General features: G+C 40.1%; 1 protein-coding gene and 1 non-coding gene across 4 annotated transcripts; both read right to left on the minus strand.

Annotated features, from left to right (window-relative positions):
* Window positions 1-22422, minus strand: slc39a14 (solute carrier family 39 member 14). Of its 3 annotated transcripts, XM_019263540.2 has the most exons (10): window positions 22174-22422; window positions 16737-16917; window positions 14964-15310; window positions 13297-13474; window positions 8860-9029; window positions 6769-6891; window positions 3438-3611; window positions 3115-3349; window positions 2772-2956; window positions 1-2612 (listed from the first exon to the last, which is right to left on the minus strand). In XM_019263540.2, exons 3-10 carry the CDS (start codon window positions 15279-15281, stop codon window positions 2460-2462), a joined length of 1536 nt encoding a protein of 511 aa, XP_019119085.1. In that variant the 5' UTR covers window positions 15282-15310; window positions 16737-16917; window positions 22174-22422; the 3' UTR covers window positions 1-2459. The 3 variants fall into 3 exon arrangements, with proteins under 3 accessions (XP_019119085.1, XP_010749643.2, XP_019119086.1); XM_010751341.3 differs by lacking the exon at window positions 16737-16917; XM_019263541.2 differs by lacking the exons at window positions 8860-9029; window positions 16737-16917 and adding an exon at window positions 10096-10265.
* A 3027-nt stretch (window positions 22423-25449) lies between these two features.
* trnap-ugg (transfer RNA proline (anticodon UGG)) lies at window positions 25450-25521 on the minus strand. Its single transcript has one exon. It is a non-coding gene; the product is annotated as a tRNA-Pro (tRNA).
* Window positions 25522-25971: the final 450 nt, after the last annotated feature.

The raw sequence follows: 25971 nt of genomic DNA on the forward strand, positions 1-25971 counted from the left end.
TTTTCTTGGAAAACAATGTTTATAAAAGAAAGATTCCCATGACAAGAGAGAGAGAGAGAGGAGAGAGAGAAGGCTTATGAGGATTCCCGTGAAACACATTAGGTACAATATTTTTCAAAATGATGCATTACACATTTGAAAACAAATCTAGAAATGATTTAAGTTGATCACTGGTTGGATTTGTCCAAGAGAACACTTGTTAAAATGAGTATGATGTTTAGGTTATCATAATTTCAGCAGAAATTCTTTGTGCAATGCAATACGGGTTTGTAGTGCATTCTGGTAGCTCACATTTATTCAACATAAAAAAATAAAACAAAGACAACAACACACGAGAAGACTGAGTTTTTAAATCTACTTTTATGGCTTGTGGTGTAAAGCTGAACTAAATGCTTAATCATGGTTGTAAAACATAAAATAAATATTTTATGGCTTAAACAACAATAAATAATCTTCATACATATCAAGCAGCAGTAATACTGTACCTTACGGTACCCATTTTAATGGCTTGCCTTCTTCATCCAGGAATAACAGAAAACTTTTATTTTTATAGCAGACTTTTACAAGAGAACAGCCAATCGTGGATTCCAGTTTCTATCTCTAATAAATAATAACCTACAGATCTATTCTACGCCAATATCGAACTACTAAAAAATATGTCACTTTTGGTAAGATATCAGTAAATATGAATCAACAGAAAAGCACCAAGCTTGTACAGATTTGTAGTGTACTCAGTAACACAATGGATGATGAAGTTATGATGCGAGTCCCTGTTTCATCCTTAACAATACTGTCACAGTTTGCTCAAGTGAAACCAGTCACATTACAGTATGACAAACGACTGGTCCCCTAAACGCTCCAACTATACACTTCTAAAACCGTTTTAAACTGGTTTCTCTAAGATTTGAATCACACTACATACCCAAACGTATGTGGACACCCAAATTCAGCCTGAACGCTTCTGGCTTTCTCCCAAATGTTGGAACCTGACTGCAGGGATTTGCTTAGATTCAAACACAAGAACAATAATGAGGATAACGCCGAAGTTCTTCCTCTCCAAAGTGATTGAGTGGGGGCGACCCAGTAGCTCACCTGGTAGAGAGCACACCTCGTATCAACCTGTTTGTCTATTGTCAACTGGGGCACACAAAAGTACCCAAACTGCATATAAGCACGAATATGTCCACATATTTTTGATCATATTGTGTAACCGCGGATATAACTCGTCTTTAACTTTTTTATATCATTATTATTTATGATTAATATAGGTCACAGGTCACAGACCAGTAAGTGAAATGTTCATGTTTATATGATTCAGCATATTCTGTTTAAACTACAACTGTGCGGTAAAAGAATAGATAATTCTGGGAAAAAAATAGTCTATTAGATGTGTGAAGACCAGAGAGTTGCACTTTGAGTTCTTTGAGGACTAAAAAAAAAACAACAATTCAATGCTATATTGATGAAGGGCACAGATGGTAACTTATGTCTAGAAATGCCTCTGTGGAGTGTTGTTGCGTCCGATCTGCATGAAGCCACTAATATTAAACTCTGGACTTTATGTACCTGTCCCAGGCGTCATTAGGAATTTCTAACTGCATGCCAAGGATGTAGACGATAGTCCATACTGAGGAGAATAAAAGCGTGCCCCTCCGAAACGCCACTGTGTAGCCCTTCACCGTTCTCAATGGTCGGCCCATATTTGGTCTTCAAAAGTCAGATCATTTTTATCATGTATAAAAAAATATAACATCAACACACAAACAACAAAGTCCAGCTGGAAGTCAGTTTGATGTTGACACTTAAAATTCCAGTTCGGGTCAGATTTTTTTTTTCCTTTTTTGGTATGGAATGAAAAAAGGGAGGGGAAAGACTCTAGGATGTCAATAATACAGCTGCTGTTACCTGATTGTGCTTTTTCCACCTCCTGAGGATTCTACTAAATCTCAAGCGTTGAGGCTCAATGATCCACCATGGAGGAAAGGACAAAAGGGGGCTTGGGGGAATAAGAGCAGGAGCCAAAATGGCTGATCAGTAGTCTGAGAGATAGAGAAAAGTCTGAGTGACTAGTTAAGTATTGCACGTCAGTTCATGTTCGGCGATGGAGCTGCATGTCTTTAACTCGTCTTTGTAGACTGGTCGCTCCTGCAGGTGACATTTCTAGACTGAGGGAGCAGCTTTCAGGAAAAAAAAGTTGACAAAACATGAAAAAGAAGGCTACCACCCCCTCCGCCTGGGATTTACTGCATCTGGGAACTGCGCGTGAACAGCTACTTAAACATTTTTGATTAAGGAGTGTGCGTACCTGCCGCACAGCTCTGAAAACTGACGATGGGAGGACGATAAAGAGAAAAGAAAAAAAATCCTCTTGGGGTCAGTTTATACCAGCACAAGCCAGATGACATCTCAGTTTCATTTAGCACTGGTTAGAGCTGGTGATGGTTCAGGGGAGTCCAGTGCTAGCCCAGCTGTATTTGTCCAGAGTAGGTGGTGAGGAGCAGCATGATGGAGAAGCCCGTCAGCAGGCCAGCGTTCTGGATGGCAAAGGTGAGGAGGAAGCTGCTTCCACCTGCGTCCTCTTCCTCACGACTCACCTCATTCATCTCTGGAAACTGAGAAGCATACAACTTTTATTATTTGTTTTTACTGTCAAGCACAAAACGCTACATGTAAATAAAGTTAGCTTTTAAAAAAAAGAGTGTGTTTTCTAATGAGAACCCTGACAATAACACATCCCCCCATACAATCAACCCCTTTCCCCAAACACTGACCATGTCTGCCAGAGCGATATAGAGGAACATTCCCCCAGCCAGGGCAAAGATCCAGTTGGGGGAGAAGCTGTTGCCGGCCAGGATGCCAAAGCCCATGCCCAGGTAACAGCAACAAGCAGACAGGAAGTTAAAGAACAGAGCCTGCTGTATGCTCATGCCAGCGTTCAGCAGGATAACAAAGTCTCCTGGTAACAGAAGAAAACGTATTATTACAGTTGTCTGTGCAATTATGTTTAACTGCATATTTCTGCCAAGCAATGATGTTTTCAAAATCACAAAAGAAGAAGGACCTCAGGTGAGATTTGCAGACTGTAGAGGTTCTAGAGGTTGTGTCCCGACTTACCTAGCTCATGGGGGAACTCCTCACACAGGATGGCCACGGAGGTGCTAATGCCCTGGAAGACAGAAGCAGTGAAGGAGGCGCCGATGGCTAGTCCGTCAATGAAGTTGTGCAGGCCATCGCTCAATGTGATCATCCAAGCCAGTGTGCCGATGTCAGAGTAGGATGTCCCCTTCAGCCAATAGCAGCCACCACCACTGGTGCCGGACCGGCCCCCACTCTCTGGGCTCTGGGAGTCCTGGAGGGGGCAAAGTAAGGGACACAACATTAGAAGCAAATACATGTGGACAGAGAAGCAACATGTAAATGTTGCTCCCCGTCCTTACCTGTGGTGTCTGTGCAGGACTGAGCATAAGCTCGCCTTCCCCTGCGTCCACCTTGCCCAGGGCCAGACTGCTGGCTTCTCCGTTCTGTTGAAGCTTTTCCTTCTCCCCCTCCTCAACGTCCCCGTCAGGTGTTGAGTAACGGTCTGTACCGGGGTAATGGCTGTGACCTTGGGCCTGAGAGACAAAAATATAGAGAAGATAGATATCGTGATCAATCAGAAACACTTTTTGGCAGATCCATTGTTGGTGAAAATTCCTGACAAACAAAATAACATTGATCTTCTGGAGTAAAACAAAGACAATTAGACAGTTGACTTCAAATGAATCGGAACAGAACAGTTCCTTGAACCTTCCCCAAGATGTCCTGAGCTGCTTTTGTCCTAACTGAGCATCCCGTTATACAAATTCCTCTTAGTTGTTGAGTCATTTATTTTTGTTGCCACCATGAGCACTACGCACCAGCTTAAAAAGCCCAATAGATATTAGTTTAATAGAGATTTAAGACAGTTGTCATCCATGAAGGCCTGATTAATCCTCACAATACGTTCGCATTAATGCTGTCAAAGTTAAAAGAATGAGTGTGAATGTATCAAATCCAACGCTCTCTCACAAAATGATTCAAACAGAACCAAAGAGCCCAGATTAAATTTTTCCAATCCTTTCATTTTTATTGCCCTGAACCGAGCCTCTCAGGCAGTACTTACTCTGAAGCTGACCTCTACAAACAAAAATCTTTTTGTGACATTTCATAAAATTTTGCAAGGACAGTGACTCTATAGTCGCAGTTAAGGGTGAGCTGGAGAACAACACTCCTAAAATCAGCACAAATTCAGTGTTTTGCTCAAGGACACTTCACCAGGGCAGCCACACCGAATAAAATGACTTGTCTCCTCTCAACACTTTAAAAATGACTTGATGCAGACAGATTTTGGAGTTGTTAATGGGATTTTTTTTTCCTCAGGGAAAGGTAAAACCTGACAGAAGCATCACAGGGGCTAATTTGGGTCAAAGAGCGTCTGTAATTGGATCAGCAGGTCGCAGTGTTAGGTGTTAATTAGGCTGGCTGGACCATATGGTTCAAAGCACACCCACCACATGGTGGAGCAACAATCACCCCCTTGATGTCCTGCTGCTTTTTGAGAATGAAATCAGCAGCACTGGGATGCTGTATGAACATCTGCAGCTCATCATGACAGTAAAGTTGGTTTTAGAATTTAAATGTGAAAGAAAAAATCTGAAAGTTGCAACAGTGCTGTACCAAAGAGGCTTATAGGCCTACATTTCAGCTGTGGACAATTCTTTGCCTCATACACTACTACTAATGCACTTAAGGGAGGCACAGTTGCCAAGTGACAGTCACAAGCCACCCATAGTTAACAAGAAGACATGTCAACTAAGCTAATCGTGAATATAACACTCCACATATAGGAAAGGATTCAAGTACTGTAAATGTAAACCTAGATGTCAAAGGAAGTCATCCACTAAAAAGAATTAGAGCATCCTTCATAGATGCATGTCACCAATTTTTGAAAAAAAAGGCAGCTTATCATGATTGTAGGTCTTTTTTTTTACAAAATAAAAACAGTAGTTGTGTAAAATATCAAAAACAGTGAAAAATGACCACTGGGACAAGTCTTAAAATTGCTTTTTAAAATCTTTAAAATCTTCAGATCGTCAGTCAGAAGATTCCACCAACAATGATATCTGAGGAGCTTAAAACTGATAATGCTTGGTGCGTTTACCTGATAAATGAATCAATCAATTGACTCAATGACTTGAGAACTTGATTCATTTAGAACAAGGGTGTGTTTAAAGATTGTTTCTTACTGAAATAGAAACAAGCCAAAGCGGTAAGAGGACATACTTGCCCTGGAGCAGAATAAACCTTTGTTGATCTTAATCTGTAAGTGATGACACAGGCCAGATATGAGGTGTACAAAAGCCTTCAAAAGTTAAACATCAGACTGTCAAATGCTTTTCTGTGTAAAACAAAGGTGACGGAAGGGTACAAAATGTACTTTGTCCACTGTCCAAATGACTTGTGAATGTTCAAATGTTATCATCTACTCAATAGATCACCATTGTTTTTTTTGGAAGGGGGGAGCTGGTGAGTGATGCAAATCTACCAGCCATTTTATAATTTAACAGCATTTGGCTGGTACTCATTTTGTGACCTGTGTGACGGCAAATTCCACCTGAAGGGCAAATAAGGATACGTGGCATATTTTCTAGTCTGAATATATGGGCCTGTAACTTATCGTTATGTAATAAACACTGAACCGTCCAACTAGTTAAACTTGTCACAAATACACATAAGAGGCGTGGGTACAATTATGTTTGAAGTCAGAGCAAATAAACAGGGAAACCAGTTCAATGCCTGGTAACAATGACACCACATGGTTTAATTTGTTAACGTGAGGAAAAATTGAAGGAAGAATGAATAACCAAGTTCTACTAAACTACGATTTACTCTGCAGTGTTGAATGTCTCAAAGTTCAACGATTGTTGCATGAAATCGCACTTTTTACCAAATTTAGTCTAAATCCTAATTGATCATGGAAGCACAAGAACATGGTCAGGGCTGGGTGATAATTCAATTATCATTGATAGATCAAGTAGAATTATACTTTGATAAAATGATTTTTTTTATTTTTATTACCGTTTTGTAAAATTAAAAAACTAAATAAAATGTTGAGATTTTATTTTACATCCATTGGGAGTTTTGATGTAATGCGAAATAGTGGAAACCGTTGATAAACAAACACCAATTTGTAACCCTTTGTACATATGCTTCTTCTGCCCATTTACCATATTTATGACATAACCTGTTACTGCAAAACATATTCTCATATCGTTCAACTGTCCTATGATCTGTCTAACGTGTAGCTTGACTGTGATTTTATCCAAACTGAATTGCGGGAAAATGATAAGAAAAATCAAGACAACACTAGTTTCTCCTTTGATTTTAAGTCCTGGTTTTGGGCTTGTCATGCTAGGTTGTGTGTTTGTGCACTGACCTTGAATACAAGCTGTTTAACCCACCATGAATACCAGCTCAGTTTTGTTGAGACTATTACAGAGATTCTGGTTCAGTGCTGTCACTGTTCTTTGCAGAGATCATCAGCATTTGTCTTATTTTGTCATGATTTTTTCAGATTGTTGACTTATGCACATTCAATTAATGTTTCACCTTGTGCTTTGATTTCCATATAAAGTGCATATTTACTTTATGGATATACTCCATACTCTGACATTGTAATTTAACAGTTTCTACCACCACCTGAATCTATAATACAAAGTGAAATTCAGATCATTCTTGCCATATACTCACCCCATGTCTCTGTTTGAGAAGCACTCTAAGGACCTTTTCAGTGAAGAAGAAGAGGTAAAAACCTCCAAACACCACTGCAGACTTGGACACATAGAAATCCACCATGGGGTCAAAACCAAAGGCCTATCATGACGGAGAGAAGATGGTGTTAGTTTGTGATAAGTATTTCTAGTAGCTGCTATTCAATCATAACTGCCTGACATCACTTGCTGTGCATATTTGTTCATTCAAGTGTTTTTTTAATTAACTGTTACATGATTTAGTTTTGAGAACACTTCAGACACAGACTTCCCATAAATCATACCACTTCAGCTCTGAGGTATAAAAATATGTTTTTTGAACTGATCCAACGAATTACACAACATAATGGGTGTGTACACCATCTAGACAACATTTAAAAATGTAACTGTAAAATTGCTCATACTTGTGGGTTATGCCCATCTGACTCCTAATTCCAGTCAGTGTGTCGACATGTACCCAAGTTTCCTTCAATATCCTGACTCATTAAAACTTCATGCAAGAGAAACCTAAATAGATCACGAGGTACATTTTACAGCTGAATTACTTCTGTAGAAACTGGACTATGTAATGGTTAAGGGACAATATGTTTTGTAAACATGTTTTGTTGTAGTGAATTATACTGATTATCTGCATGCAAAAGCAGGTTAGGTTTTAAAGTAAACATATTACTGCTATAACCTGGATTTTTCCAGTAACACTCCTACAGATACACTCCTCCCGAGATTGTAAGAGATGAGCAATTCAGGAATGTATTCAAGTATTGAGAAACTACACTCTGATGTCAGTTTTAGCTATGCCTAGTTAAAATTAATGTGGCACAATATGACAGTCCTGCAATAAATAATGTTCATGTTATTGTTGAAATGGTTTTAGAGGTGTTTCAGCTGTTAGATCATTTTGCAGTTTGTGTTGTTGTTTAAGAAGTGTACTGTGCTATACTGAGGATTATTTCTATTATTTTGCCCATCCTATGTATATTAATGAAAACTGAACATTATGATTTATTGCTTCATGACTGTTGCATTGCACTGCATTACTTTTAACTAGCTGTGCCGAATACTAACTTTCTTCTTTGTGTATATTGCGATTGATTATATATCACACACTGCTATCTAATGAGTCAGCTCAGAGCTGCTTTTGTGAAGGGCAGCCCTTGCTCACAAAATTTCAAACAAAAACATAGTTTATTTTGAATTTCTTGTATATTTGCCTCATAAATGCTTTTTAGACTAATCTGATTTGATGTCAGGTGAGTAGAGTGGCTGATCTGTGTTTTTATTTGTCCCAAATATAACCCTAATTTCCAGAGACAAGGAATATATTTGCCCATATTTGTCCATATTTTTATTATCGATATTAATAATTATGTATTAATATATATTTTTTCAAAACTGTCATTAATTTTGCTACAAATTTAGCTTGTGTTGCTCAGTTCTGTTTATGCTTACAGTGACTGGGCAAGATGGCTGCCAATTAGAACATGTCACACTATATCTTAATATTATACACAGCAACAACTCCTTCATCCTACTTACTGTGATATTTATATTACATTAAGTGAGATAAGACAGTGATATAGGAACTGCGTTAAAGAAAATCAAATATTCAATGGGATACTTGATGTAAAAATCAATATTCTTTGATTTTCAAGAATTAATATTCTTGGGGGGTAGAGCGGGTCGTCCACTAATCAGATGATCAGCGGTTTGATCCCTGGTTCGATCCCCTCCAGTCTGCATGGGCAAGATATGGAACCCCAAAATTGCTTCCGAAGGCTGCACCATCAGTGTGTGAATGTGTATGAATGGTTAGCTCCTCAAACTGATGAGCAATTGGCACCTTGCATGACAGCTAATGCCATCAGTTTATGAATGTGTGTGAATGGGTGAATGAGATATGTCCTGCAAAAGTGCTTTGAGTGGTGGGAAGACTAGAAAGGCTTTATATAAGTACAGTCCATTTACCATTTACCATTTTATCAATGTTCTTTCCTGAAACTACATAGCAACCCTGCACTGAGGCACCATGAAGTAGCTGCAGCTAAGTGAGTCACAGCAGCATCAACACTACCTCTGGGATGAGCTGAAACAGGGCGTTGGAGTAGAGCGTGCCAATGGCCAGGGCTATGAAGTAGAGCAGCAGTCGCTTGTAAAAGGTTTTCTTCATGAAGGGCACCACGCTGGCACCGACCAGCGAACACAGAGAGATCAGTGTCACACACAGGATCCCATAACCCCACACTGATCAACGGAGAGAAGGCGGAGGAAAAAAGGGGAAGGTGAGAAAAGGAGAGTTGAGGATGGATTCTGTTAGATTAATCACCAGGTTAAGGAACAAAAAAAAAATAGAGAACACCAGTTAACTCCCTGAAAAGAAAGGAAAGACTGAATGAAATCAACCTGAGAAAAATTTCAAAGAAAGAGAGACAACAGGCCGATTTATCCATTGAAAACAATCAACAGAAGTGACTACCTTTCATTTGCATTTGAAGAGAACAATGTGTTGTCCTTTAAAGCAGTCCTCAAACCCCGTGCTTTTCTTGATACAAAGAGGGTTAGTGATTATGGGTAAAATTACAGTTTTTTGAAACCTTGTGAACAGACACACACACAAACACACATACTATGTCCTAGTCTACTCAGGTGCATCCGTACCACTGTCCTAACCTCAGGGTACACACTAGCTATCAGTGCCGGCACAAAAAGGGGGCAAATAAACTTTAAATAGCCCAACAGCACAGGATGAGCACTGCTAACAAGGTGTCACATTTCAATTTGAAGGACACATTAAGGGTGCTGTGCTCCATTTCTCCATGACCGTCTTACAAAAACTAAAAGTTCTGATTCCCAAAGCCCAAAAAAACAAAAAGAAACCAAAAAACAGAGTGAGCAAAACACTGTTATCAAGTCGGTTTAGTTGTTCTACATGTTGCAGTGGTAGAAGACAGAGATGAACAATCTCACCAATAAAAACCTCAATCTTAATGCAAGGGAAGGTGCAGACACAGATGCAAACATACAGTGTACGCAAATACAAGCACAACCTCAGATGATCAGTGACGCGGTGAGGGCGGAGAAAAACCAAAGCACTTTCCACAGTGCTTATTAGTGTCCAAGAAAACCAGCAAGACAAAACAAAGGCAGGAAGGAGAGGAAACAGATACAACCGCAGGACAAACAAAGGAGCACTTGGCCAAAAGTGAACTAGTTTTGTAAATAGCCATGAGACACTGCAGTGTTTTTAAAAAGCAAGAAAGGGTTTATGGGTTGTGAAAAGATGTGTAGGTACAATGGATGGATGGCAAACCTCTGGCAGGAGCTGCAGGATGGCAGTGGAGAACAGCGTGCCAATGGCAAGAGCGATGAAAAAGGTGAGCACGTACTTCATATAGCGAGTCTTCATGAGAGGCACGACGAAAACTCCGGTGAGGGAGAAGGCATTGATCACTGTCACACTCAGGAAAGAAAAGCCCCACACTGGTGGTTTGAGTGACAGGAAGGTTGGATGAAAGAGGAAGGTGTAAGATTAAAACAAACTACCATGCATAATGTGGGGACATGCAGCTGTGAACGCAGCTTGAGCAACTTTTTTTCCCCTTAATACATCATGTCATTATCAAATAACTGCTCTTACCTAAAATCATATTTAAAAAAAAAAAACAACAACAACTTATAACTGTATTGACTGTATTGAAATGAAAGCAAAGAAAATAACATTTACTTGCATTTCAAGGCAAGAAATCTGCATGTTACTCACATTTGATTTTGGATGTTAGCACAGTATTATAATTTAATTTACTTGTTTAAGAACATTAATTTAAAGGTGATGAAGTTACTCTGAGGCAGTAGATAAGTACCTTGACTCAGTGGCTCTCAACTTGGGACACACCCAAGTGGTTGAAAGCTACATAGAAAATAAAGAAAACTTCCTCTACGAAACAAATCGTGAATATTTCTGACTTTGCTATTGTGAAACACCTCTCACCAAACCACATTTCAAATGAAACTAATTATTTGAACATCCCTTTTTTGTGAGAAAAAGTGAAGACAGAAGCTGAAAGGGTTAGGAACGCCTTAACTGACATCTGTAGAAAAGAAATAGGTTAGTGCACAATAGTTCTAAGTTTTGTGCTGTTTTTAAATTTGAGGCTGTAGCATCTGTGACGTTTATGGTAGAGAAAGGGTAAATTCAGAGAGATATATGGTCTGTTCTGTGGTGCAAGATAACTTCTCCACACTGTGAAAGGAAACCTAGAGGATTAGGGCTGCTGGTGAAGACAGAGGCAGACTTCCCCATGGTTTTTGCTTGTTTTTAAAAATACTACATGAATAAATGTATTATCATAGTCATCTACATAGCAGTGAAAACTAATATGTTCATGAATGAAAGAACATTTCTGCTCACAAGCAGTCAAAGCCCAGCTGTTAGGTAAGGCATCGAGGGCAAAAATCATATACTTAAGAGAATATAGCAGCAGCAAAGATTTTAAAACTAAAAAAAAAAAAAAGAGGGGGTTAGGCGAGGAACAGGTCTGACTTAAGCATGAACAGTGATATATGTTTAATAGTATGTCTGACCGAATGTGAGTTATTTGATCTCTCAAAAAAAGCTTCAAAAGTGTCCCATTTAGATAATGAGGGGAAAAAAAGATCAAGACATAAAAGTCAGTATGATCTTCGGTAGGGATTCATCTCCATGGCATCTGCCTCCCTGCTGCTGGTGGATCTCCACTGCCAAGCCAAAGAAAAATAGCTCTCAAGCCAAAATAAGCTACCTACAGGGCCAAGTGTGAGGCGAGCTGAGGCCATGTGAGTAGATAAGGGAAAACAAATTTGTGAGTGAAGAGGCAGAGATAGAGCCAGGCTACTCTTAGCCATTAAAACGTTTCTTCTCTACTTGCCAAGGATGGTATAAAGAATATTGATGTAGCAAAGCAATAACACGATGCAGTGCATTTTACAAGATTATGACACCAAGTCATCACATTCATAATGAAAGCTGTTTTTTTTTTTTTTTTTTTACAGGAAACTAATGAAGTAGTATAAACATTCCTGAGGCATTGCTGCTTTCTGACATCTGTTCAGTTGCAGCCTTGAGGGCAGAACATCACACAAGTTGACCAAAGTCTGCCATTAGCTATCTTTTTATACCAGCCACATATTCTAAAGCCCATTTAGCTTCCATTCAACGAGAACTCAAAAGCTTTTTAATAAACCGCCTACACTGCACTTCACAATTCAGAGAACTTCAGATTGGATGCACATGCTGAAATGGCTTCCAAGGACATCCTAGTGGGTGTGTACTGTCTGCAGTCTGTATGTTACTGTGTGAGTTACAGCAGCCAAGGAAAGAGGAGCAGTTTGTAGCTTTGATGCTTTCCTGTCTGTCTGTATTTACCTGCATGTGATCCCTGCTCCATACCAGCTATGCTGACTGAGGCAGCTTTTTGGAGTCTAAAGGATGTGTGGGTTTTTAAGCCAAACTGAGAAATGCAATCTGAGCCATGGCGAACTATGCATGCTTATTTTGGCTTTGTGTCCTTTGGGGACATCGTGATATCGTTATCTCTGGGCAACAAAACACACAGAGCTCAGATCTCATGTGTTGAAGACATGTGTTTTCCAAGGTCTCACTGCGCTAGGGTTTGTGAAAATCTTAAAAAATAAAACAGAGAAAGACTTGTAATAATGAGATAAAAGAGTTCGTCATTGACAGAAATGATGATGTACCCACTCTAGAAGGAGCAAAAATAGTTACAATATACAATAAAAGACAAACAAACTGTAAAAGGATTAACTGAAATAGCCAACAGCAAGTTTGACCAACACAAATCCCATCACAATTTTTAAAATGCATATCAGAAAATACACCATACTCAATGTTCATCAAACAAACAATACATACAGAACAGTTAAAAGATGAGGCTGGTGAGGCTTTGTTCTTCTAACATGCAGAAGTAGTGTATAAAAGTGGCTACAATCTTAACAAAGACCAGAAATTTGGATTGTTTTACACCAATTCTAACTTCAAGTTAGTCAAGGTCGGCTCTGTATAGGCGACATCTATTGCATATCCTGTGAGAGGGATCCTCCGCTGTAGCTCTTCCTGAAGTTTCATCCTTTTTTCCCCTGATAAAAGGGTTTTTCCAAACTCAAATCAAAGACACTGTACAGATTGTAAAGTCCCCTAAGGTAAATAATAACTCAAATAGGAGTAAATCCCACACTCTGTTTTCAGCTACAGATTTGGGGCACTGAATATTTACATGCAGCGTAATGTGGGAGTGTTTTTAGTAGTCTTGACAGAATTTGGAGCTCTGTGACACAAAGCAGCCAGAATGTCAAGCTTTGGCTACATAAGCGACACCTGTCAGTATCACCAGACTTATCCTTTAAATTTACAGCATAACAACCCAATGTTCATTAACATTAAATTTAAAAAAAGTATATCTTCAGTATTAACACAAAAAGCTAACATTTTAATCACCGGTAACAACTCAGTGCTCACCTTCAGCATCTGAGGGCCTGGGAGAGGGATCACCGCTCGGCTCTTCCTTTTTTTGCGCCCTGCAGGTGCCAGTATCCAACTGCTGCAGCATGGTGGGGCACAGCTCCTGTAAGCCCTGCCCATCCAGCCGTGACTGCTCGTTGATGCTGTAAATAGCCAGTGTGTCTGCAGGCAGGCACTGCAAATGAAGACATAACCCAAAAAACCTAATCATTCAGTGATGAAAAGAATCATTATTTACTGCTGGATATCAGCTACGAGATGAATATCTAGCATGTTGTCTACGTCAGCAGTTATTGAGATCTCATTTTCTAATAAAATCAGAAATTAACAAACATTTCTCATTTTACTTACCCTGCTATTGTAGGAGTAGGTATTGATTGCAAAAAGATTGCTTGAGATTTAAACAAAACTGTTAAATATAGGGCATTAAAAAGTTTATTACAAACATAGAACTTGACAAATATACAAAAAAAAAAAAAGAGACATCTCCTATAGCCAGTAAAAAAGAACTATAGGAGACATACACTCCATCTTGAATATATCTATCTGAGGTATAAACCTTCACACGTCACAGTCAACAGACTGTATCCATGGTAAATATTTCATTTCTATATCGGGACGCCAGTTGGAATATAATCTGCGAGGACAAGAAGTGAAGCTGAAACAAACACAGGAGTCTTTTGATAGTGGCTTACCACGAAATTAAAGCACATGAATCACTTCAGGTCCATCACAACAGCAGGAAATATATTCAATAATCTATTCAATTATTGTTTAAACTGTTCTCAGCACAAACAACATGTCATTCTTTCCATTGTGGCAGATGAGAATATTTGAATGCAACATGTTTAGTGACGAAAAGCAAAAGGTGACGTGCGTCACTGAATAGAGGCATGAGCTGAACCAAACAGGTAAAGACAATGCTGCGTGTCCAGCTTCTGAACTACGTATGACCTGAACCATTTTGTGTTTGTAACAAAAGCATAAGAACAAGTGAGTCAATCATGGATGACTAAATATTTCAGCTATGTGGCACCGCTGTTTCTTCACATGACACGTGTTTAAAATGTGTTATGGCAAATGTGAAAGGACCAGTGCTGTTTTATGTGTGCAGGTTGTAAATAACAAAAAAAACCCAACCTATTTTGTGTTCCTTGGACTTTTTTTCCCCATTTGCCATTGTGCGGAAAGAGGTAATGAGTATCTTTTTATTTTATTATACTAATCAAAGATTACAATTCTGGTATCGTGACAACCGCACATGCAACACTTCATAGCTCACTAACAACTTAGCATACAAACGTCTGAGTTTTATCTTTAAGAAACTATTGACTAAATGAACCTCCCTTGCCTGAAGGCGCCTGTCATAACACTAGCAACACCCATTTCCAATATAAACTAGGTTCCTAGAAACACTCTGTCACAGTCTCGATAAAAATCAACGAAAGATTAGGAGTATAGAACCTAAGCAAAGGTTATGATAACCTCATTAGAGATCTTCAAGGGTCCAACATTTTTTTACATGTAAAAAATATTAAATAGGTAATACCAAAATGTGGTTTCTGTCTCCGCAATGATTCAAGTTGCAACTGTTTGATTAATGATGATGGATAACCCCATCAACTCAAAGTGCTAACACAACAAAAGAATGTTTTTGTTCTCACCTTGGAGCTGTTGGATTTGGGAGGTGCGGTTGTAGGTGTCTCTGCCACACTGCTGCTGTCGTCATCACCTTCACTCTGACCCCGACTGAGGAGGGCTAGTAGAGCACGCAGTTGGGGCACTGTGATGGTGCTGTTGTCTCCATGGCGGGCCAGCAGGTCCTGGAGCACCTGGGCAGGAGACTGTGTCTCACTTTCCCCCAGACCTGTCACTCGGCCCATGGGGCTAAAAAGCACAGCCAGGGCCAGAGTGAACATCAGCTGGGACGGAAAGAGGGTGATGGTCATAGTGGCACGGCCATGAGGGGACCAGATAAGCATGGCTTCTTTACTGGCTGGAGGATGTTGATCTGAAGGGGAGGTAGAGACAAGAAGAAGAGAATAAATAAAAAAAAAACATTAAAAACAGGAGACAGGTTAAATTCCCACAAGCAATAACTGAGAAGTTTAACACTGTTATACTGTAAGTCAGTACGGTACAGTGGTCCCTCGTTTATCGCGGGTTCTAAAAATAACCAATAAACTAAATCCGCGAAGTAAGTTTTACAATTATTATACATGTTTTAAGGCTGTAAAACTCCTAACCACACACTTTTATACACCTTTTTACAAGCATTTTGTACAGTACTCCCTTAGCCAATTTAGGACGCAGAACACAATGCGCGTTCATACTGTACAGTACGCTGTAAAAAAAAAAGCATGCAAAATTACACTAAAAAAATCCGCGAAACAGCGAGTCCGCGAAAAGTGAACCGCGTTATACCGAGGGACGACTGTACTGAATGTTTACCAGCCTGGCTGATGGGCACAGGATGCCAAAAGGGAAGGGTAAGGCCAAAGATCTATGTTTGAAGTGAGAAGTCAAGCTGCTTGCGAGCAAACACAGATGGCAACGATGTATGCAACCGTTCTATGTATTTAACATGTGTATTTAGCTTCAAGGTAAACTAGCTGTTGTACTGTACATACTGTACATACTGTACAACTGTGTTAAGAAAAAAATACAGTAATCTCGTGACAATGTTTGTCACGGCACTCAACGGTTTTAAATTCTTTTGTAACACGGAAACTATGTGCGAGTACTCAAAACAGGACTGATACACAAACTTTGTGGTCCAGGTACTGAATTTCTTTTGCATGGTGTTGCTTTATGTTTTACATATGTGAATATCTAATTGTTAGTAAGTAAAAGAGACCCACACAGGTCAGTCCACTGTTCACACAAAGAACACAGAGGAAACAGGAAACCAGTGGGATAAACACAGCCACCTATTACAGACAATTATGGCACACATCCACCACACGACACAACACACACCAGAAATCAGTGACAATAACAGCAGTTTTAACAAACCGGCAAATGAATACACTGAACACTTTATGAAACAAATACTGTCAATACATATAGACTACAGCTGCTTCTAAGTGACATCAGCTTATAGCATAATGTGCTGCTTGTTTTCAGCCAATGGTGGGATTGAAATTTTGCTTTTCCTTGTCACTTAAAACTTAAAATCATTTTTTATTTTACACATCACAAAACTTGCCATTTTCAAATCAACCCATGTGGGTGGAAAGATATTATGTAAGCATTTCGACGACATGAAAATCAAATTGCAAACTTACATGCACGCACACAGATGCAAACTGTAACGTTGCCGACCCCCTGCTCCAACGCACAGTGCCCCGATTGATTTCAGCACACCCTCCAGGCCCACATGCAAAGTTGGGCTGAATAAACAGAGACCCATTCATCTTTTGTAAAGAAACGCTCACCTTTTCCTACAGAGCCTGTAATGATAGCTGGTGCATAAAAGCACCTGAGTCAGCCCCAAGGTTCTGAGTGCACTGAGCGATGCCCACAGGTTACTTGGGAGCAGAGCAGGAGTTGGTGAATAGTGAGCAGAGAGGAAGAAATGCCTGAAGAGAGCAGCGGGCTCCTCAGGAGTGTGGCAGACTGTGGAGGAGAGAAAGAGAGAGAGAGGGAGAGAGGGAGAGAGAGAGAGAGAGAGAGAGAGAGGGAGGGAGAGAGTCAGAGAGAGAGAGAGATAAAAAGAAGGTTACGACTCACCGGTGGGGAGGGGGGAAATAATAGAGAAAGAAGAACAGAGAAGCAGTTAAGAAGAAATTAAGTCTGAAATGGACTTTCTGTATTTGTTCTTCCCGTCAACTTGCCTACTTCAGATTCCAATCAAACATTCATACCACAAAATCCAACACCAAGCCAAACCCACATCATTCCTTTTCTGAAAAGGAAATGAGCGTTCTTCTTAACTGCTATTCAGGCTATATGAAGAGAATGCCTTTAAGTTAGCCAACAGTGGAATTGGACAGGAAAAAACTGTCGAAGCAAACATTCAGTACAGCTGCTGTGGAGGAACATAGCACCATGTCAGCCAATATGATCAAGTTTTTGTCACTAAAGGAAAATGTATTCCTCAAAAACACCACAGCCCAGTAGACAACCTCTGCTTTCTCTATATATACACACTGTGGGGAGGCCCTTGAGCAACTACACCCTAAACTGCTCAGCGGGAACCGACATACACCTGTGTCCATGCTGGGCAGCTGTGTGGAAATGTGGGGTGATATGAATGTAAAGCAAAATCATGTATGTATGTATGTATGTATGTATGTATGTATGTATGTATGTATGTATGTATATATATGTGTGTGTATATATATGTGTGTGTATATATATGTGTGTGTATATATATGTGTGTGTATATATATGTGTGTATATATATATGTGTGTATATATATATCTATCTATATGGTTGGTGTGTGGTGTGTGTGTGTGTGTGTGTATATATGTGTGTATATATATATAAAAAAAAAAGTACAGCCATGCTCAGTTGTCTTTCCTCAGATAAAATACAACTTGAAAAAGGTCAGTCTTTCTGATTTCTCTTACTTCTAATTTGCATTCAGTCAACTTTTCCCCTTCATCTCTGAGCTGGAAGGCAAAGCGACAACACTTGTCTTCAATAAGGCACCATGTCCCCTATAAACTGCACCCTCTGTCTCCTCCACTTGCTCTAATAAGGCCTTATTTTAAATTAGGTGAAAAGAAAACAAGGTACAGAAAATAAAAGAACATCCTTTAGAAGTCTCTTTAGCTCTAATTTTTCATTTTTCTCCCCAGCACCTCTCTTACACAATCTTTGTAAAAGTTGCAGGAGCTCTGAACTTCGCCCTCCTTACTGCTGGCTGCTATTAAAGCCAGAAAGAGGGGGAGAGTGCTGAACCGATTCACTGACTGACAGAAAGTAGACTGCCAACAATTCTGATAATCAACTTCTTGCTTATTAGCTTGTAAACTAAATTACTATTTGCATGATTGAAAAAAAAAAAATCAGATTGATCTTTAATGAAAATTATTGTAATATTATTGTATGTAATATGGATAAAATCTCCCATTACAGCACATAATTCTATATTACACAGGACCGCTGTATAAACTTTGATGCAATTTTTTTTTCCAATTACAAAGACAGGGCTGATATACCTGATAAATCACAGTAAATTCATCAGATCAATGCAAAAACAAAACAAACTAATAACTACAGCTGCATTTCTAAAAGTTTTATCCAGAGATATTAAAAAGGACCTGAACACCCTGGGCATAATTAAGACTACTGGAAATTTTATGGTATGGCACTTCAAAGTATTTCAGGTTTAACAAAAAGAAAACTAAAATCCATCACCCCAGAGTAGGTCAGGTCTACTTGAAGCGTTTTCTAGCAGTGCTGCTGTGGCACTATGCACTGGTCAAGCGGATAGATGTACAACAGTAAGACCTGGCCCCCTCCCTCTAAAAGGAAGGAAAGCAGCCAGAGGTAAAGTGATATCCCTCTCGCACCTCTTCCACATTTATTTTTCATTAAGAGAGAGGAAACAGGCACAGGTACAGAGACAGACATGTCCTGGATCAACACGTGTCCTCTTAATGTGTTTACGTTTGGATACAAGCATGTTGCAATCGAACATGGGGAGCGACGCACACGGGTTTAAAAGGCAAACTCCATGTGGTATTTAAGTGTCAGCAAATAAGCACTGCGTTATTTTTCATGACATTTAAACAACGGCTGTTGGCAACCGAGACAACGGCGAATTAGGCGTGCCTTCAGTTTGCATTGGGAAATAACAGACACCAGTGGGAACAAGCAGGCACAACGCAAGATCTCAATTATCATTTGGATTATGATTATGATTATTATGAATGAATGAAAAGTAATCTACCACTGATGTGTTTGAGTCTGGAGTAAACAAGTCATTCACATGAATTACTCTTACTATTTTTTTTTTCAAAACAACAAACTTGTTCTTATCAAAAGTTTTTTTTTCTTTTGATTTGAATTGTGTTAAAAATAGACTTCAAACTCTTAAATAATGACATGAAATCCGGTATCTGTCCCAAATGTATTAAGACAACCAATGAGAAAGAGCAGCAGTTATCTTGTTTCCTTGGCTGTGACAATAGTCCAGGACTTGGTATGGACACTAAATATACACATCCACTTAAATAAGTCTTTTGCTCTGGGGAACACACAGGTCCAAAAAGCTCCACTACAGGAAACACTGAAGGAGCAGAGGCTTTCTTCACTGGTAGGCCTTTGCCTTGGCCTCAGGCGTGGCCACGGTCCAATCAAAACAATACAGAAGCTGCTTTTAAATGTCAACGTGTCAGGTCGGGCTGATGTCAGAATCACCGTGTTCGTTCTTGTGGTGTCCAAGGCCTATTTGTAGCTATGGAGATAAAATGTGGTTGGGAGCGACAGACAGTCTGCAGCAGAGACGTTAGTCCTTCTACGAGACAGTGAAGGCCTCTGTCCTGCCTGAGGTTAAATATGAGTTTTACAAGAGAGCCAGCAGAAGAGGGGAAAGGAGGGAAGAGCAGGATGGAAAAATGTTTAGTCACAGTCTGCTAGACTCCAATCCCATGCAGGCATGCAGCTGATTCTACTCTGCTCCTCCTTTCAAATCTTTTCACCAGTTGGCCTTGCCTCGTGTTTTACTTCCCACTCATGACATTTTTGTCTCAAACAAGTCAAGCCTCTAGTAAACATCGAATAACTGACACCATGCAATCTGAGCAACAAGACTGACCTCCTGCAGCAACGTGTAAACACAACTCAGCAAAAAGTTTCCCATACCATCATCAACTTCATAACGTGCCTGAGAAGAAATAAAATCTCAGATCGGTCACAGGTCTAACAGGAGCGCAGGCTGAGGCTTTACAAACAGGAGACGCCGCCAATTCAAACACTTATCCACCAACCCGGCTGTGGACGTCACACAGAGAAAGAGCGATATCTGAATGCAGCTTAACTGTTTTGCCAGGATTTATGTAACCAAGCAAACTACTCAAAACCCACACACACCTTTTGAATAATTTAGGGAATAATTAAGCTGCTACATAATAGTGAGCTAAACAACACCTTCAAAGTGTTTGACTCTGTCAGTGTTGCTTTTATTAGTGCTGGTTACTAGCACATCAGAGTCCTGACAAAGAAACAACATTCTGAATAAAGGCAGAGTCAAAGCCACAGAAAGTGCCAACGGAAAGGTTTTGTTTGCATTTGCAAGTTCACATCCTGCTTGCAACTGTTGGGGCATACCACAAATACTAAACATTTTCCATGTCACTTTTTTGATGATCCCTGAGGGCTAAAAACTTTCAAGTGTAATCTAATCATTTTAAATGTGATCTAAGTGATCCCAACCTAAATTTCAGCAGAGAGAGCCATGCCACATGGGTGTCTGCTGGCTCAGGATCAGACACGAGCACAAACAATTCTCCCTACCACTCCTTAGTCAAAGCAAAACGTACAGTACCTTTTATGAATGGAGACACGAAAACGGCAACTGCAACCCTCGACAGTTCCTTCTTAATTCAAAGTGGTTTGTTCCACAGAGCAGACTCTAGTTTGTCCTCTCACATCTGCACACTCAGCTGTCTCATCCTGGGTCACCTTTTTTTATACTGCTGGAAGGGCAGGTTAAGCTGCGCATCACTTCATCAATCTTTACCCAAGGCCCATAATTATTGTTTAGCTCAGTTCCCAAGCTGATATCATCAACCAAGACTGTCATTAGATGAGAGAGTGATGGCTGTGGGCACGATGCCGGTTCACCAAACACATTGTCCATGTGCTCCACTCATCCTGTGTGTCCAACAAAGGAACATTCACCATAAAATTAAAGGGTTTAGACGTGACTTGGTCTGGTTCAATCACCTCACTTTAACCCAGAGGAAAGCTTAGAGGTCAGTTATCGAGCCACAGAGCATGTGTACTTAAGTCCTGCACTTGAGAACAATTTTTAAGGGGGGGCATTAATCTTTCCCTCTTTTACTCAACTACATTTAAAAGGTGAAGTCTTGCACATTTTATTTGACTTGATGTTACTTAGTTACTTATCTGCATATGATAGGTGACACTTGATCAGCGCTGTGAACGTGCCAACAGTTATTGTGTGGAGTCCTCAGAACATTTACTGCACTATGAAACAATGGATAACTGATTTATAACTCCCACGCGTTTCAGCGAATAAATCATCATTGCTCTTCCATGACTTCAGCTTTAAACTAATTTCATGACAGAAATCTTCTATATACACACACACGAAACATAAGTAAAATGTGTTCTCAAGTATAGTATTCCCTGAACGACACGTTTATTAAATTAAAGAAAGCTTAATGGCTGTTATGTGTACTCTTACACTGCATGATTAACCGTGGTTGAACTCTCTAAGCATTTCAGGGTTTTTTTCCAGAAACATTTTAACACTGATTGCTATTTTCTTTTTTTAATTAATGTATTTATTTTTACCAGTTTGAGGGAAAACAGGAAGAGAGTGTGACTATCATGTGAGTTTAAGAGCAATCATCTTTGTAATCATGCTGACTATTGCAGAAACGAAACAGGACAACGACTCAGTGCCACATCTGCTTTCCAGTATCTTTCTTGGACCCATGTTTACATCATCTTCCCCTTAATCTCTGTGATTCAGACACATAATCTAGCTACAGCAGGTTAGCTACTATAGCCTCCTTTACAGACTCTTTGATTGAGCTACGACTCCGCATAGGTTTGCTAAGATCGTTAAATAAATGTGCGTTCACGGTCATCTTTGGAGCCGGTTTCAGAGGCTAGCTACTGTACAGTCAGGTCTATTAGCCAGTTTCTTTTTAGCTCTTCAGTTAGCTTACCCGGTGATGCTGTGAGGCGGTCTTGACGTCAACTCCTCTTAACAACCGCGTCCCTTCGGCTGTGGCAGACCGGAGCTGTCGCGTATGGGCAGCAGGATGTCTGTGGTACGTTCACTCATTGATAGACGGGAGGTGAGATTTTTTTTTTCCCTCTGTCGTCCTCCCATTCAAACAAACCACACGGCAGCAGCAGCAGCAGCAGCAGCGCGTGGAGGACTTGGTTGGGTCATTTTCTGTAGTGACGTCGACAGTTGCCCCTTTTCGACATAGGTCATGTCTCCCCCATGTGGTGAATATTCGCTACTGCAACTTTTTCTTCTCCTTTCGGCTTTTCCCTTCAGGGGTCACCACAGTGAATTAGTTGCCTCCATCTAACCCTGTCTTCTGCATCCTCTTCTCTCACACCAACTACCTTCATGTCCTCTTTCACTGCATCCATAAACCTCCTTTTGGTCTTCCTCTAGGCCTCCTGTCTGGCAGTTCAAACTCAGCATCCTTCTACCAATAGATTCACTATCTCTCCCCTGGACATGTCCCAACCATCTCAGTATGGCCTCGCCGACTTTATCTCCAAAACCTCTAACACAGTGGTTCTTAACCTTGTTGGAGGTACCGAACCCCACCAGTTTCATATGCTCATTCACCAAACCCTTCTTTAGTAAAAAATAAAATGTGATTTTTTTTACAAAATGAACCGTGCATTAACATCACCTTGTTCAAAAAACAAAACCAACACAGTGCATGAACTCACAACAACTTACCTCAGTGTGACTTCTGCTGTTGCCTTTGAGAGACCAGTTCAGATATGCGTGGCTTCACCTTGGCAAGTGCCAGTCTCATGTCATTTTCACAGCAAAGTCTGTTCCTTTTCTTAGTTTTTATGTCCAGCATCCTCGAAAACGATTGCTCACAAAGATATGTTGTAACAAATGGTATAAAAAATTCCAGGGCTGAGGCTCCACCGAACCCCTGAGACCGACTCACCGAACCCCTAGGGTTCGATCGAACCCAGGTTAAGAACCACTGCTCTAACATGTCCCTCTGATGTACTCATTCCTGATCCTATCCATCTTGGTCACTCCCAAAGAGAACCTCAGCATCTTCATCTCTGCTACCTCCAGCTCTGCCTCCTGTTTTTTCCTCAGTGGCACTGTCTCTAGACCAAACAACATCGCTGGTCTCACCACAGTTTTGTACACCTTTCCTTTCATTTTAGCTGAAACTCTTCTATCACATATCACACTGCCACACTAGACATAAATATCACAGCAACAGCCCAGAGAGATGTCCTGTCATTGTCACACTTATTTTTTGTGTGGCTTCTTAATGCAAGAGAACCATTGGTAGAGGAAGTATTCAAATAATTTACACGAAAGTACTAATGAGAGATACTCATTGAAAATGTTACATAAGTCAAATAATGCAATTAATATTAAAAGTCGGCCCAGGGTTTGAATCCGACCTCTTTCCCCACATTTCTGTCACTCTTCAGCTGTCTATGTGAAAAAAAATCTTGAAAAAGGCCAAAAAAAAAAATCTTAAAAAGTATATACATGTGCAGTAAACTCATACTACAGTCGGTTGCGCCGTGTGATTAATAATAATATCCATACAGTCATTTTCTCAAAACTGGACTATTGTAATTCACTCCTCTCCAGTATCAACAAGAAATCACTCACTATTTATCAAAGGCCACAGGTATAAAGGTAGAAAATGACTGTTGTTGTCAGGTGTTTAGACCCTGGAAAGGCAGAACGTGTTTACATTACATACATTTGTAATACATTTGAAATTTGGACCTTCACCACAATGGAGCAGACGTGAATGGAATTTTGAGCTTCTTGGAAAAACGCAGCCCGACTACACGCTGCTAATTCATTTGGAACAATATTTCTGCCTACCTGATGAATGTAGCTCTCTCCAATATCAGCTAGTGGCTAATTCTGTGTGTGTGTTTCCGGCAATAGACCCTCCGCAACCATTCACTTGTGAAGGGCCTGTATTTGACCTGAACACAATAAATGAGGCCAAAGTGGATACAATTTTATCAAACTTGTTAAACAGCAAGGCCAAGGATATACATTGCCTGGACCCTGCATGTTTAAAGCTACATAAAGAGCCTGTCATTTTATCACTACAATAGTAAATCTATAAATTAAGGCATCTTCCCCAGTACTTTAAAACAGCTATAGTGACTCCAGTCCATAAATCTGGTGATGCTCAGGAGGTCAGTAGTAAAGGGCAGTGGCAGAACAACTCATTGCTCACATTGAATCCAAGGTATGTTACACCCTCTGCAGTTTGGATTCAGGAAAAACACCCCACTGACACGGCCTGCTGCTACTTCCTTGAGAACCAACTTAGACCAAGGAGGGGTGTTTGGTGCTGTATTTCTAGACCTGCACAAGGCCTTTGATACTGTCAATCACAACAAACTGTTTCACAAATTTGGTAAATACAATCTTTTATCACACACTCAAAACTGGATCAAATCATACCCGAATGACCATCACCAGTGTGTGCGTGTAAATAATACCCTCTCTCCACTTAAAGCCTGCACACTGGGTGTACCGCAAGGATCAATCTTGGGGTCATTACTTTTTAGCATCTATATAAATGACCTGCCTTCCATGTGTGACACTGTCATATACACTCATGGTAAGAGCGCTACAGAGGTTGCCAAGACATTAACAAAGGCAATGCAAAAGGTTGCTCTCTGGCTACACAACTCTTGCCATCAGCAAAGCCAGGACATAACAGCTAGAGTATCACAGTTTACTTCATGAATCCACCTGACTCAGTTTCATTGACATATCATGCTGGTCCCAATCCGAGCGTCTGATTGGCGCACGTGGAGCCTTTGTTGTCCCTCCAGCTGATCAATGAGAAAGATGCTATCTCCATTGGGTCCTCATTCAAACAACAGTTTAACTTATTACAACATACAAACATAATACGTTATAACGTAAAGTTTTATTTCATGCTATGCGTACAATAACAAGGATTTTAAAATGTACGGGGCTGTACAGGAGGACAAAATCAGTCTGACCCACTGGAGGCAGCAGACTAATAATCGAACTTTCAGTGTCCAATGCAAAGTAAAATATACAGGTCTATGTTGTCTCAGCTGGCTGGAGTGGCTACTTGAGAGCTGAGTGGTCCTACTAGTTCACCACATACATATAATACATATAATACAGATGACAATATGTGACGTCGACAGTCTACATTGTGATGAAAGGAAATGATATGCTGTAGTGAATTTAACCAAAGAAAGGGCTCGTCCGGGATTTGAACCCGGGACCTCTCGCACCCAAAGCGAGAATCATACCCCTAGACCAACGAGCCACCTGCACGGGTTCATGACTCTTGTGATTATCTGACATATCCTTGTATATGTATGTAACTGTATAATGGTCATTAAGGCTCAACCCAACTCTCTCTAGGTCAGCCTGAGTGAAAAACAAGTCTTCACCACAGATCTTATATTAATATGACGCCTCACTTCACGTAAAAGGAGACCGGCTGCAGGAGGAGCTATTCACTGAAATCCTAGAAACATGTTTTTTAAGTATGGGAATTGATTAAAACACCTAAAATCAATAGCTAGATATATAAATAACACAAATTACCATATTAAAGCAAAATCACACACAAAAAAAAACACAACCACAAGAACGAGCAAATTTGGCAGCAAGACACTTCCGTAATATTTGAATGACTTACTAGACGAGCTCACTGAACATAAATAAAGATCTACGCTCTGTAGTGAACCTATCAATAATTTGTAATTGATAT

The sequence above is a fragment of the Larimichthys crocea genome, chromosome III (assembly GCF_000972845.2).
Source record: "Larimichthys crocea isolate SSNF chromosome III, L_crocea_2.0, whole genome shotgun sequence".
Taxonomy (NCBI): Eukaryota; Metazoa; Chordata; class Actinopteri; family Sciaenidae; genus Larimichthys; species Larimichthys crocea.